Genomic DNA, 13,868 nt, shown 5'->3' on the forward strand with positions numbered 1-13,868 from the left:
GCATGCCCATAAAACACAGTGCATTTGTTTTACATATTTGCAAATACTTTCCTTAACTTATGAAATGGAAAATACAAGACAAATATAATATTTTAAGTTTCAGATTTTGCCTATTCTCCAGCAAACAGCCTACAATTCTGAATGATACTTAAATAAATTCTATTCTTAAAAACAAAATAAGCATACCTTGAACTCACTTTATTGAATAAATATGTAGAGAAGTATGTTCAAAATTCAGCAAGCAAAGAGTACTTTCACCCACATTTTTCCTACTTAATCACAAGTGAAGTCTGATTGCTAAGTAGTGAATAAAGGTTTGTAACTTTTGATCTTTTGTTGATCAAATTCTTACCAGTGCTATGTGGCTGTTATTCCAGGTGTTATTATCCACCAAAGTAGTTCTATTAGCCATCCCAGCTATTTGATAGCCATAATCCCACCAAGACATCACTCGGGCATGTTCATCTGTATTTTGCCTCAGCCAAAAGTAAGCTTCTCTAAAATCATCTAAGATATTCCTGGTGCTGAAAACAATCACAATATTCTTTTAAATGATATCTTGGAAGTGTGAAGATGGTAACTTAAAACCTTGAGGTGCCAGGCCACTAAGTAATTTCATATTTTAAGGATGGTAGTTAAAAGCCTCCATGGTAGGGAGAAAAAAAAAAAATCAATGGAGAGCTAGACTAGTGCTTCTTAGACTTTAATATGCATACAAACCACCAGGCCATCTTGTAAAAAAGCAAATTCTGGTTTAGTAGTTCTGGGGTGGAGCCTGATACTGGGCAAGTCTAATGAGCACCCAAGTGAAGCAGAAGCTGGAGTGGGAATGCGGGGTTGCAGTACATAAACCAGCTGTTCTTAAACTGTAGCTGTATCAGAATCACCAGGGGGGCTTATTAAACCACAGATCACTGAGTCTCACCCCCAGGTTTCTCATTCACACACTGAGGTGGGGTCAAGAATTTACATTTCTAAAGGATTTCCTGGTAATGATGATGCTGTGTCCAAGCACAACACTTTGAGAAAGACTAATGTGTATGTTATATATGCAAAGATATTTTGGAAAAGAGCATGAAATACAATGATTATTACCTACTTCTACCAAAGGGGACGGGCAGGGGAAAGGTCACAAGAAAAGCACAGCAGATTCAAATGCAGAGCTTCACAAACATCTTTGAATTCTATCTTTTGAGACAGGAAAAAAGGGTAGGTATAAAATCCTCTTGTAGTCAAGTTGTCTTCTTACCCGTCATGATTGTAAGAGGCCAGGACCACACTTGGGCTGGAGTAGGCATTGCTTGTGACCCAGGTACAGTGGACTGCAAACATCATCAACAGCATCAGCATCAACATGGTAACAATGCTTTTTATATTAGGACCTAATCCCTCTTCAGTTTTTTCCTGTTCAGTTACATGCTTCCTCACTTTACCTGCCTGAAAATGCAAAAAAAACTGATGAGACAAATTCATCATTTGACTTGCTTTCATTAAGACACTCAAAAGGGAGAAGGTTGGGAGAATGTTATCTATCAATTTAATTCTTTCTCAGGAATTCTCGTGTGGGTCATACAACATTTTCTAAAAATTATCAAGGTGAATTCTAAAGTCAAATGTGAATGAGAAGGCTTCCTGGAACTAAACCCAATCCAGGAGCAGGTTGCAGAGCAAAAAATCTCCAGTAAGAAGCTGCTTTCAAACTCAACTGTCCTTATGTTTTATGTAAATACAAAGGAGATAACCAAATGGTCTCATGCTGGCCACCTTTTCTTATAAAAAATCTGAATTCCTCACCGTGAAAACAGCAATATCCGGCTTATAATCCAGACCATGTAGGACTTTAGTATAGGAAAAACCTGCATTATCAGAATCAGTTTTCTAATTTCCAAACCCCAAACCAACAGACTTATTAAAATCAAGATTACATTTTTGAAAACAAAACAAAAACCTCACGGAACAGAGAACAGAACAGTCAGGTTCTAAATTGCAAGGCTAGTTATTAAGAAACCACAAAACAAAACATCACAAACACAAAAGCAGGTATGTGCCTTATTAGCACTAATCTGTATGAATAATACTGGACCTATCATAGTAAAGAAAGAAAATTTCAAAATTAATACATATACTGCGAAGTTCTTCATTGCTTATTGCTACTTAAAAATCTAGTTAATAAAGTTTACTATGTCATCCAAGACAAGTGCTCTGATTCTAAGTCTTTTCCACACTTGCACCAAATATAATCCTGCTCTGTTAGCTGAGAAGTTAAAAGTGAATTACATTATTATATGGGCCAGCCACCTAGTGCTAACAAACTGGAGACTTTTTTTTTAAGGCACTTATTCCCCTCGTGAATCACTATTCAGTCAACCAAATATTTTAAAAGTTTACAGTGAATATGGACCTCAAGGATAAGCACTTTGCACATTGTTTCAGAAGGATTTATAGCGCTAAATTTTATGTAATTTAGTAGAGCACCAGCTTTCTGAGTGAAAAGACCAACCAGGATTCAAAATTTGAGGCAAGCAGTAAAGACCAACTAGAAATGTCATAGTTTGACTAAATTCTTGTTTAATCACCCTTCATAATATATACAAGTTCTTACTGTGGTGGAAAAATAAAACACGTAAAAATTTTAAAGGCCTTACTTTAGATTTCCCACCTTATCATACAAATTTCCTGGGTTTCTCTTGTCATCCTCATCACTGCTGTCCTCCACAGGTGGGTTTTCCCTTTTCATGTCATCCCCCAAATAATGCTCAAAAACATTTGAGAATGCAATTGCAGACAGCATACAGACGACTGGAGTCAAGGTCAACATCAGCCGCACCATCACGCCAGCAAAGTAGACAGCACTGATGGCATACAGAGCAACTGCAAAGACAAGTTCTCTCGTAACACTTTAGAAGAGAAAAGGGTCCCTGGAAACTCCACTAACTATTTAAAACTATTTAAAACAAAATCTAAAAACAGACAAACATCTCATAAAAGGGCTGTTTTATTTATTTATTTATTTAAAGAGGAACTTTTTTAAAAAAAAATTTATTTTATTTATTTTGTTTTTGGCTGTGTTGGGTCTTTGTTGTTGCACGCAGGCTTTCTCTAGTTGTGGCAAGCTGGGGCTACTCTTTGTTGCAGTGCACAGGCTTCTCACTGCGTTGGCTTCTCTTGCTGCAGAGCACAGGCTCTAGGTGCGTGTGCTTCAGTAGTTGTGGCACGTGGGCTCAGAAGTTGTGGAGCATGGGCTTAGTTGCTCCACGGCATGTGGGATCTTCCTAGACCATGGCTCAAACCCGTGTCCCCTGCATTGGCAGGCGTATTCTTAACCACTGTGCCATCAGGGAAGCCCTAATTGTTTTTGAATTGATAATGCTAACCAATTTAAAAGTCATATTTAGAAATTATAACTAGTGTTGACAAAATAAACACTGCATATCAACAGTTTAGAGAAGCATATCATGTTTCAAGTTTAATTATAGCTACTATGGGGAATGAGACAATTATTTGTCAACAGCATCACATATTAGAAAAATACATTAACTGACAGATGAAAACATGTTTGGTGAATTGTATTATTAGGCACAGTAAGTTTATAGAATCAAAGTCTATGAAAAGTCTGTGCCAGTATCTGGCATAAAGCCTGCTTTAAAGTAAGAATGGGATGAGAAGAATATAATTTATTACCAAAGGAGGAACTTATAAAGTTATTGCCAAGAAACTTAAAAAACAAAAATTGGAAGTAATTTCCAATAGTCAAAGCTTTCCAGATAATGTGCTCACCACAAGGAAAGGCTCTATCATTTCTGGCTAGAGGCTATATGACTTTACAAAGTTAATGAGTCATTTGGGTGCCTATCTCATTTGAAGCTAATTCACATTTTTTTTCCTGACTAAAAAATACATTTATTATACCATATTGTTTATCTCAATGGATTTTTATATATGCACACACCTATGTAATTACCACCCATATCGAAATACAAACATCTGTATACCTCCTCAGGAGAATCCCTCATGCCTCTTCCCAGTCAATAACTGCTCCCCTCACCCCCCACCCTTTTTTACCTTAAAAGTCCAAAAAGGTAATCACTATTTGGACTTTTAAAGCAATAATTTAGTTTTCCTTATTCTTAAACTTCATAGTAATGAAATTATATAAAAATGTTCTCTTTTGTACTGGTTTCTTTTAATTACCCATGCTATTCTTTTATTAATTGTTGTGTTGTATTCTACTATACAAATACATAATCTCTTTATCCTACTGCTGATAACCTTTGGAATGTTTCTAATTCAGGGCTATTATGGATAAAGTTGCTATGTATATACTCTTAAACATGTCCTTTATGGGACACATGCACTTACTTCTCTTGGGTATATACCTAGGATTGGGACTGCTAAGTCATGAGTGGGCAATATGTCTAAGCTAAAATCTTTTTGAATGATGCAATATTAACATGGCCTTATCCAGAGTCCACTGACCTATAAAACCAGAAAAGAAGGAGTGTCATCCTTTGGTTAGAACCTATGCAGATGCTATTTTATCTCTCCTGACTTCACTCTGGAACAGTAACTTTTGAGTGTCTCTAATGGTCCTGGACCCATACTTGCACAAACTATTTGCTTGTGTGACCCTGTGCATATTACAAAGCTTTTTCAGTTTCAGGTTTTATCAAATGCAAAACAGCCACAGCATACTTCTTGTGATGACTGAATTACATAAAAGTGTTTGGTATCTGTTTATTCTGTCCATTTATATTTTGAATGTCAGATCCTAAACACTGCCTTTAAAATAGTTTGTATATCTAAGTCTTGTAAGTTGGAAATTACACAAATCAGTCAAGAGGGTGTTACTTAAAGGTGATTCTTATTCCATTACAAAATGTACTTTTGCACTGAAATTTGGATCATGGATGCCCCTGCAAACTTCTTCCTACTTGATTGGATTTAACTGAGAAAATAAAGTCAAGTCTATTCTGTCAACAGTTATAATTTCCAATTCTCAGCCACAGACTATAATTACATTAACCTCTCAGAAAACAATAAATTGAATGAAAAATTTATATACTAGTCCAAAATGAAAAGTTAATAATTAGAGTATATATATATATATATATATATAATGCAAATTCACTGAATTTTTCTTAGTTAAGCACTTATGCAAAGTAAGAGGAAAGTTTATCTTAAATATGCATAGAGTCAAGCAAAGAAAAATAAAACTTTAAAGTGCAGTGATAATCTCAACAAAAATAAATAAATCAAAGTACTTATTAAAAATCTCTTACCAAATACTCTTTCATCGTTGATATTTTTAATGCAGAACCACAGGCCTGCTGGGAAGGTACACACAAGAATATGTAGATCAAAGAAGAAAGATACCCAAGTTGTAGGTTGATGCTCAGACACTGACGCAATAATTGGAATGTGTATTTTTGCATACCTGGTATTAAAAAAAGTTAACATTATTTAAAAGTAAATGATAAAACAGGAGTTCCTTTTAGATGACTAAACTTTCTCTGATTGTAGATATGGTTCCTATCCCTACCTCTTCTTGCTTAAAAGTATATTCCAATGTAACCAGCTAGAGTGGAAATAATTCTGATACACACTGGTAAAACCAAAACCAATATGCCCCTCCTAAAATCAGAATTATCTAAGGCCAGTTATAAAAGTGTTGGCTCTGACTTCTAACACAAAAATCTTTGCTCAAATAGGAATTTGTTTTGCAGTTTTAACTTAGTACTTTTCTAAGTTTGCATCAACGAGTTTCACTATCTTCTGTACTTATTACTAGCAGAAATACCTTATCTGATAACATATCATATTGCCACAATACCTTTCTTAACAAGGAGATGGCACAGAGGCTGGTGAGGGAAATGGAAAAGACAGGACAAATTTTCCCTGAAATTCCAAAGTGGTCAGTTAAAGTCTGAAAGCAAGAATAAGTATGACTAAGAAAAATTTAACCTAGGATTTTAACCTAATCAGAATAACTAACTTCTACAACTGGGGTTTTCCCTCAAACTCTGGTGATGCAAAGGCTGATCTCTGGAAGTTTGTGTCTATTAGCTTCAGCCATTCATACATAATTTGCTTATGCCCTTTAATTAGTCATGGGCAGGAGCCCTTTTGGTATCACACCAAAGGGCAGGCCTGTTCAATAAATTGTGGTAGGTTTTTTATTCGGCCACATGAAGAGTAACAAAAAAGATGGAATAGCAGAATCAAGGGAGAGAAGTAAATTATCACCAAGAGATATTTTCTTATCCTTAGGAAAACATTTCTAGAGATAAAAAATTATTGAGCTAATTTAAAACTAATTTTTTTTTACTAACTCTTTTTATAACAGCACTCTTAAAAAGCACGACAAATATTCTCTAGTATATTTGATAGGTTAAAAAATATCAAGAAACTTAGATAATGTGGTATTAAAAAGAAAGTTAAATTTTTCTTCATATCTACGGCATACAAATGCTATAACATAGCATCTATCCTTAATGATTAAAAATTAAATATTACTAACAGATGGAAACTTTGAATACATTGGTAAAAACAAAAATCAATTACTAAAATGGCACACGTTACCTGAAATGTTTTAACAAATAAAACTAAAATAAGGAGTTGCCCATGAACAGAAATGTGACTTACATAATCACACTAAAGGTGAATTCCAAACAGGTATTATAACAGACAAACTACAACATTTACTAAACTAGTACATGCTAGATACTTTAGAAATGTTGCCCAGGTATTGACAGAGATACTAATAAAGAACAGACGACAAAAGGAAAATAACATGAGGGCAAATAACTTATCTGCACTTACCCAGTATCCCACAATGAGTAAAACCTGCCACTCCACGGTGCAATGTAACCTTGGAAGGAAAAGTGTAGAGGAAATTAATCTGCCTTTTCACTGTTTTTATGTTTATTGATTATTATGGATTAATTTAAGCTAATATTAAAAGAATTCTTGTTTTTAAAAAAATAGGTGACAACGTATTTCACACAGCTGGCAGTCAGATAAAATAAGATTAGGGATCAAATAAAAAAAAATCCATGGACATTACATTTCCAGAGAAATACAACAAGTTGACAGATAAAATTGTAGAACGTTTTCCAATTCTCTCTTAAACCTCTAGTTGACTAGTAAAATAAAGCTAAGGTATTAAGATAGCATTGGATAATTTTAAAAAGTGAGGTGTCCAGTATGCCAAATTTAGATAAATTACAAAGATGATTTTAATTTTTTAAAAAATTTATTTATCTTTTATTTATTTTTGGCTGCGTTGGATCTTCATTGCTGCGAATGGGCTTTCTCTAGTTGTATCGAGCGGGGGCTAATCCTTGTTGCGGTACACAGGCTTCTCATTGCGGTGGCTTCTCTTGTTGTGGAGCATAGGCTCTAGGCACGAGGGCTTCAGTAGTTGTGGCTCACAGGCTCCAGAGTACAGGCTCAGTAGTTGTGGCACATGGGCTTAGTTGCTCCACAGCATGCGGGATCTTCCTGGACCAGGGCTCGAACTCGTGTCCCCTGCATTGGCAGGTGTACTCCCAACTACTGTGCCACCAGGGCAGTCCACAAAGATGATTTTAAACATTCGTGCCTTTTATTCCTGTCAATTAATTCTTCATGATTTTATGACGTAGGCTGGTACATTAATTTGACATACCTTCAGAAAGAATTTGACTTATTTCTAGGGACTAGTAGAGTCAGGATTAGAAATTAACTCAGAATCCAGAAGCAGACTGAAACTTATCTGGTTGACTGTTCAAAATCAGGAGATAGAGTATATGTACACAAGGGAGGGTAAACCTGCACTGTTAATACTGGAAGCTTTGAATTTTATACATTTTGGGTCTATTCATCCATCAAGAGAAGGATGTTTGAAAGTGGATTTATCAGAACCTGAAGCAGCAAAATTAAGATACTGTTAAAAAAAAATCAAAATTTGTACCGCTATTCACATTTTAGAACCTTTGACTATTATTTTCATACAGTTTGTAAAGAAACCACAATATTTGAACTACTAGGATAAATGCAACATGTACAAAATTTGAAAAAGAATTATCTTTTGCAATAACCTAGAGACAAGATTCATATCCTACAGGTGATGACACCTACCTGTATAAGTCAAATAGATGACACTAAGGAACACAGCACCTGCAGCTAGTGATACACCCAAAAAGAACAGGGTCTGGAACTCTTGTTTTGTTAATCGGTCTCTCAGATACTGCAAGAAAGCATAAGCTTGCAGCAATGCAAAGACACCTAATTAAAGAAAAGGTTCATATAAGTAATCAACAAAGCATTTTTACCAAGGACATTTACAAACGTTAATTTGGAAGACCTTCTTAGAATACCTTGTACCATTCATATATCAGAGACTAGTCATTTGATCTGACATTTCCTTTGTCAAATGACAGTTAACCAATTAATACACCCAAAAAATTGTGTTACATATTTTTTTCAAAATGATCAGACTCCCCATACATGGACCAGGCAAGAAAAATCTCATTTCAGTAACTGAAGCCTATTCAGCACATTAAATTCCACCCTTTGTCCCATATTTTAGCAACATGTTTTCTAGGAAAAAAAATTTAAAAAATAAAGAAACATCATTAAAAAAATAATTCTCAGATTTACTGAAGGATACAACTGACCTGGATCAGAAGAATCCTGATATATGGTTACTGTTTATAGTTGGGTGGGGGATGGAGATGGTTCAAGATTCTTACTGAGAATCTGATGATAAAAGCTATGGAACATCATCTCAGAAAGTTAAATATACTGATATTTATAAAATGCTACAAACAAAATAACTACCCACAGACTTCCTATGGATCATGCACCTTGTGTGGAGAATCTCTGATAAAGTTTTATTCACAGATCTCCCACTGCATCTTGTTATTTGTGACCGAGATTAATGATGGCAAAATGCTCTGCTTTAGGGAGAGAAATTATATGACCTTATAATCAATATGAAAGCCATTAATTCCAGTTAGTAGATATGGATAAAATATTTTAGTGAGATGTATGGAACATAAAAATGAAATGTTCCATCTAAATTTGGTAAAATGAAAACTCAGTGATACAGTAACTCAGTGTACAGATACACTATTTAATTTATACAAAGCAAATGTTATTTAGTGTTTGCAAAAAAGGATGTTTTGCTTTTTCAAAACAGTCACAGCTGGCAAGATAAGCACTTTTAGGCGTACAGTATCAGAAAGTCTCGATAAACTCTATGATATTCATATTTTATAGTGGTGATGTTTTAGAACCAATACGATGAAAATTAAAAACAACTACAAAACCCCAAAAGAACCCTTCATTCCACTGAAGATCGGCCAGTCATACCTTCACAGATTCCTTAGAAGAAACAAAATAAATATTTTTCATACCTGCAGCTGCCATGTGTTCACTTGTTCTGATTGGCTGGAATCCCACAAAGGGTATCTGCATGGATAATATTAAGCCCACAATATAGAAAGTGCTATATGCTATAAAGACAAAATAGGAAACAAGGATAATTTACTACTACCAATAAGTACTTCAAACATAAATATATACACAACTCATATATTTTTAGCAAAGTTTTAACTGAACTTATTTTATGAATAGAATACTGAAGTGACTATTGTATTTGATACATATTTGATGGTTAATCATACATTATAAATCGTGAAATTCTTTCTGCCATTTTAAAAAATATTATTTTAAGGAGACTGGTGCTGTTTTACTCTCCTGAAAATGGAATCAAGTTTTTTTTCAATCTATCATTAATAATCAATGACATAACCCAAGAAGCTATGTAATATATAAGTAAACACCATTCCTATTGGCATTAACCCATAAATAAAGTATGCATGACCAAATGAATACTTATCATCATATTACGAATAGCTGCTATTGTCTCAAAAGCTTTTAAGTATTCACACCCTATTTATAGTCTCCTACCACTTTTGTACAGTACTTAACCAGTTAAAAAAAAAATCTTATGTCTATCCACTAAGTTTTATGTGATTAAAGAACAAAAGAACTAAGTCCACAGAAGTCAAGCCATAAAACAGACTAGTTACTGAATTTATTAGGATCTAATAAAGGAAACTTATTTGCTCTTGGCACTGAATATACTATATATTATTCTTGCCTTATATCAACCTAAGTGTATAGGTAAATTGGGGAGGGGCTACAATTTGTATAACAGACTTATTTTTGCATTTAGGTGTTCACAGATCACTACCAGACAAGCTGATTATAGTGAAAGTATTTGGAATCACTGTAATTAAAAATTATTTAGAAATGGAGTTAAAACTCATGTAAAATAGTTAATGTGAAGATTATTCCATTTATAAAGCTTACTCACATACTTTATGAAGTACAGTCAATATTTAGTTGTTGGCAAATAAAATACTCTATTAGAAAAAAAAACTGCAAGAGAACTGTTATAGCAGGCATATCTGTATGCTACACATTGTACAGCACAGCATATGCTTCTCTTCACTCAACTCAGCTGAGAAAGAATGCTTATTTGCTTTTAAAAGAAATCCATTTATAGAAGGTAAATTATGTGTTAATGGTTCAAATGTTAAGTTGCCTTCCAAGCTGTCTGATGAGAGATGACTACAGTGTTGGAAAAAGGATAAGAAGCTTAAGTAAATGTAATAGGAAGGACCAACGTATAAAGTTTCTGATGACCTCAAGCTAATAGAGAACCAGTTGTCTAGAGGACGCTGCAGAAGTAACACATCCAACAATGTACTTTCCAGACATATTAATGTTGGAATACAATTTCCCTCAATAAGACAGCTGAACACAAATGCAATAAAAGTTAAGTAAATATAAATAAGAATTTCTATGTCACATATATTTGAACTGCCAACCAATTTGGTTGATGGGTTATCTAATAACAGTATGTTTCTTTAACAAATCAGTCTGTGTAGACACCCAGACGAAGAGTCACAGAGGCAGAATTAGAAAAAAAATGGGAAAAAGGTCATTGTGTGACCTTGAACAACTACTTAAAACAAAAGTTTGTCTCCTCGCGACAGAATGAGGAGTTTAGACAAGATTTGTAGATCCCTCCCCTCTTCTGCCCCAATAATAATAAGCTAAGATTCTATGATCAACAGGTCTTTCAGACACCTAGAGCTGAGAAATTAAACCCTGGAGAAATACTGAACACACAAAGGCACAATTAGAGGGGCTTCCCTGGTGGCACAGTGGTTAAGAATCCGCCTGCCAATGCAGGGGACACAGGTTCGAGCCCTGGTCCAGGAAGATCCCACATGCCGCGGAGCAACTAAGCACGTGCGCCGCAACTACCGAGCCTGTGCTCTAGAGTCCATGAGCCACAACTACTGAAGCCCACACGGCTAGAGCCCATGATCCGTAACAAGAGAAGCCACCGCAATGAGAAGCCCACACACTGCAACGAAGAGTAGCCCCCACTCGCCGCAACTAAAGAAAGCCCGCGCACAGCAACAAAGACCCAACGCAGCCAAAAATAAATAAATAAATAAAATTTAAAAAAAAAAAGAAGTAGGTACACTAGAGTTCAAGTTAATAAAAAGATGAAGATGAGTTCAAGAAAAAGAAGTTCAATCTCGGCAAACATAAAAAAGGCCAGGTGGGACTTTAATTTGTAAACATTACTTTGTAAATATAGGTTAATGTCAAATAAATCTGAACTAACAGAAACAGACAAGTTCTCAACAATATTTTACCTATAAACATTCCTCTATCCAAATTAACCTCATTTATACCTACTTACATGCACCAATGATACAAAGCTGATAAATGTGCTATATGCAATAATCCAAAGATAACCATTTCCTTTTCAGAGAATTGGATTCATGTCTTCCCTATTTTTATCTTTTTTGGGTCACTGATACTGAGATGTTTACATAGGGGGATATACGTTCTACTTCACAGCACTCTTTAACACACCAATATTTCCATTGTTAAAGAAATGACAGGCCCCAAATGGAGTCACCTGGGCTAAAATCAAAACTTAATTCATAACCTTAATTGCAGTCACAACCTTCCCCAGGAATGCAATCCTAACTGGTCAGTGTGGAATTTTCTGGTCAGCACCAATGAGGTAATTCTTTCTAAACCCCCGCCGCACCAAAGAAAGATGAGGTAATCTGACACATAGACCCTTCCCTCCCCAAAAGGTAGGTTACCTAAGCCTGAAAGGCATTTCTGTTTGTGAATTTCCTTGTCTTGCCTATAAAAATCTTTCCCTTTCTGAGGCTCTTTGGAGCTCCTTTCTACTTGGCTAGATGTGATGCCACTCAACTTATGAATCATTCATAAAGCCAATTAAATACTTAAAATTTACTCAGTTGAATTTTGTTTTTCTAACACTATTAAATTCAGGACTGCCTGCCAAGTAAAATAAAATGTCACAAGCTCATGTTGCTTTTTTTAATACTGCCCTTCTTCTTGAACCTGTAAAATTAGATACACATCTCCATACCTCAGTTTAAATCCCATTTACAAACCCATGTTTTAAAACAAAGAAAAAAAGAATTAGATATACTTGAGTATTAAGAAATAGTGAAGTAACTTTCAATTCTTAAAAATAAACACAATCTCCACTGCAAAATGAAAACAAGTTTTTCTCCAGTCTTTATACCACAGCATCAAACAGTGTGTTTAAAAATTATCTCTTTAATTAATTCATTCAAATATTAAGTTTATGTCTATCATGGTCAAGACTTTCTAAAAATACAAAATCTTATTAAGATCAAACCTATCGTCTAAGAGTTAGATATGTAATTAGGAAAATCAGAGATGTACACAAATAACCACAATACAATGAAGCAAGTACATGTGACATTAGTGGAAAAACCCCTGGCTCTATAAAAATTTAGAGGGAGAGAGCTCCTCTTCTTGACATGGGCATTGAAGAGGCAGTTGACAACGCCCGTACCATTCTCTAATGTTCTCAAAAGACCTCAACAATACAAACACATGGCAATCATTCTCCACCAATTCTTCCTCCAGATTCTTTATGAAATTTGACCAAACTACTATCTACATCTATCACAACCTTCTATCCATCCATCTTAACCTACTTTTCTTACCCTTTAAAGCAGATGAATAAAGCTTTCCATCAAAGTAGTAAGCTCTAAGAAAACGCACAAGACCAATAATGTAGTAAATCATTTATTACATCACAACAATGTTTATCACACTGCCATCCTGTGGAAGTACAGTTACTGGCCTTCGCTACAGCAGACCATACTTCCAAAGTGTCAGAATTCCCCCCAAATTACCATTAGGAAGATATATACAAGGTCTGTTATTCTGTTTGGTTATTTTTAACCAAAGAAAATCTCTTGGGTTTGGGACAAATAGTAATCTTCTGAAACAGAACCTAAACATCTTTTCACTCTTAAAGTACTTTATGTTTTTGGGGACTTCCCTGGTGGCGTAGAGGTTAAGAATCCGCCTGCCAATGCAGGGGTCATGGGTTCGAACCCTGGTCCAGAAAGATCCCACATGCTGCGGAACAACTAAGCCCGTGTGCCACAACTACTGAGCCTGTGCTCTAGAGCCTGCCAGCCACAACTACAGAGCCCGTGTGCCACAACTACTGAAGACAGCACACCTAGAGTCCGTGCTCCACAACAAGAGAAGCCACTGCAATGAGAAACCCACACACCGCAAGAGTAGCCCGCTCGACGCAACTACAGAAAGCCTGTGCACAGCAACAAAGACCCAACGCAACCAAAAATTAAAAAAAATTTTTTTTAAAGTACTTTATTTTTTTTTTAATCCAAGGGTATGGGGTGGGACCAGACTGATATAGAGAAGAAACAAACCACTGTCCTTGACTTAAGGTGTACAAATGAATTGTT

The 13,868-nt window shown here is 35.3% G+C and overlaps 1 protein-coding gene across 1 annotated transcript in view; it reads right to left on the reverse strand.

Annotated features, from left to right (window-relative positions):
* The window catches only part of STT3B (STT3 oligosaccharyltransferase complex catalytic subunit B), a 98,148-nt gene that overhangs the window by 10,117 nt on the left and 74,163 nt on the right, over positions 1–13,868 (reverse strand). The window contains exons 6-12 of the mRNA XM_030830037.3: positions 9,399–9,497; positions 8,119–8,265; positions 6,820–6,868; positions 5,280–5,434; positions 2,660–2,871; positions 1,250–1,437; positions 353–524 (exon numbers count right to left, since the gene is read on the reverse strand). Of these exons, the coding sequence (XP_030685897.1) occupies positions 353–524; positions 1,250–1,437; positions 2,660–2,871; positions 5,280–5,434; positions 6,820–6,868; positions 8,119–8,265; positions 9,399–9,497 (1,022 nt within the window). The remainder of the gene's footprint in view (positions 1–352; positions 525–1,249; positions 1,438–2,659; positions 2,872–5,279; positions 5,435–6,819; positions 6,869–8,118; positions 8,266–9,398; positions 9,498–13,868) is intronic.

Source organism: Globicephala melas, chromosome 11 (genome assembly GCF_963455315.2).
Source record: "Globicephala melas chromosome 11, mGloMel1.2, whole genome shotgun sequence".
NCBI classification, from domain to species: domain Eukaryota; kingdom Metazoa; phylum Chordata; class Mammalia; order Artiodactyla; family Delphinidae; genus Globicephala; species Globicephala melas.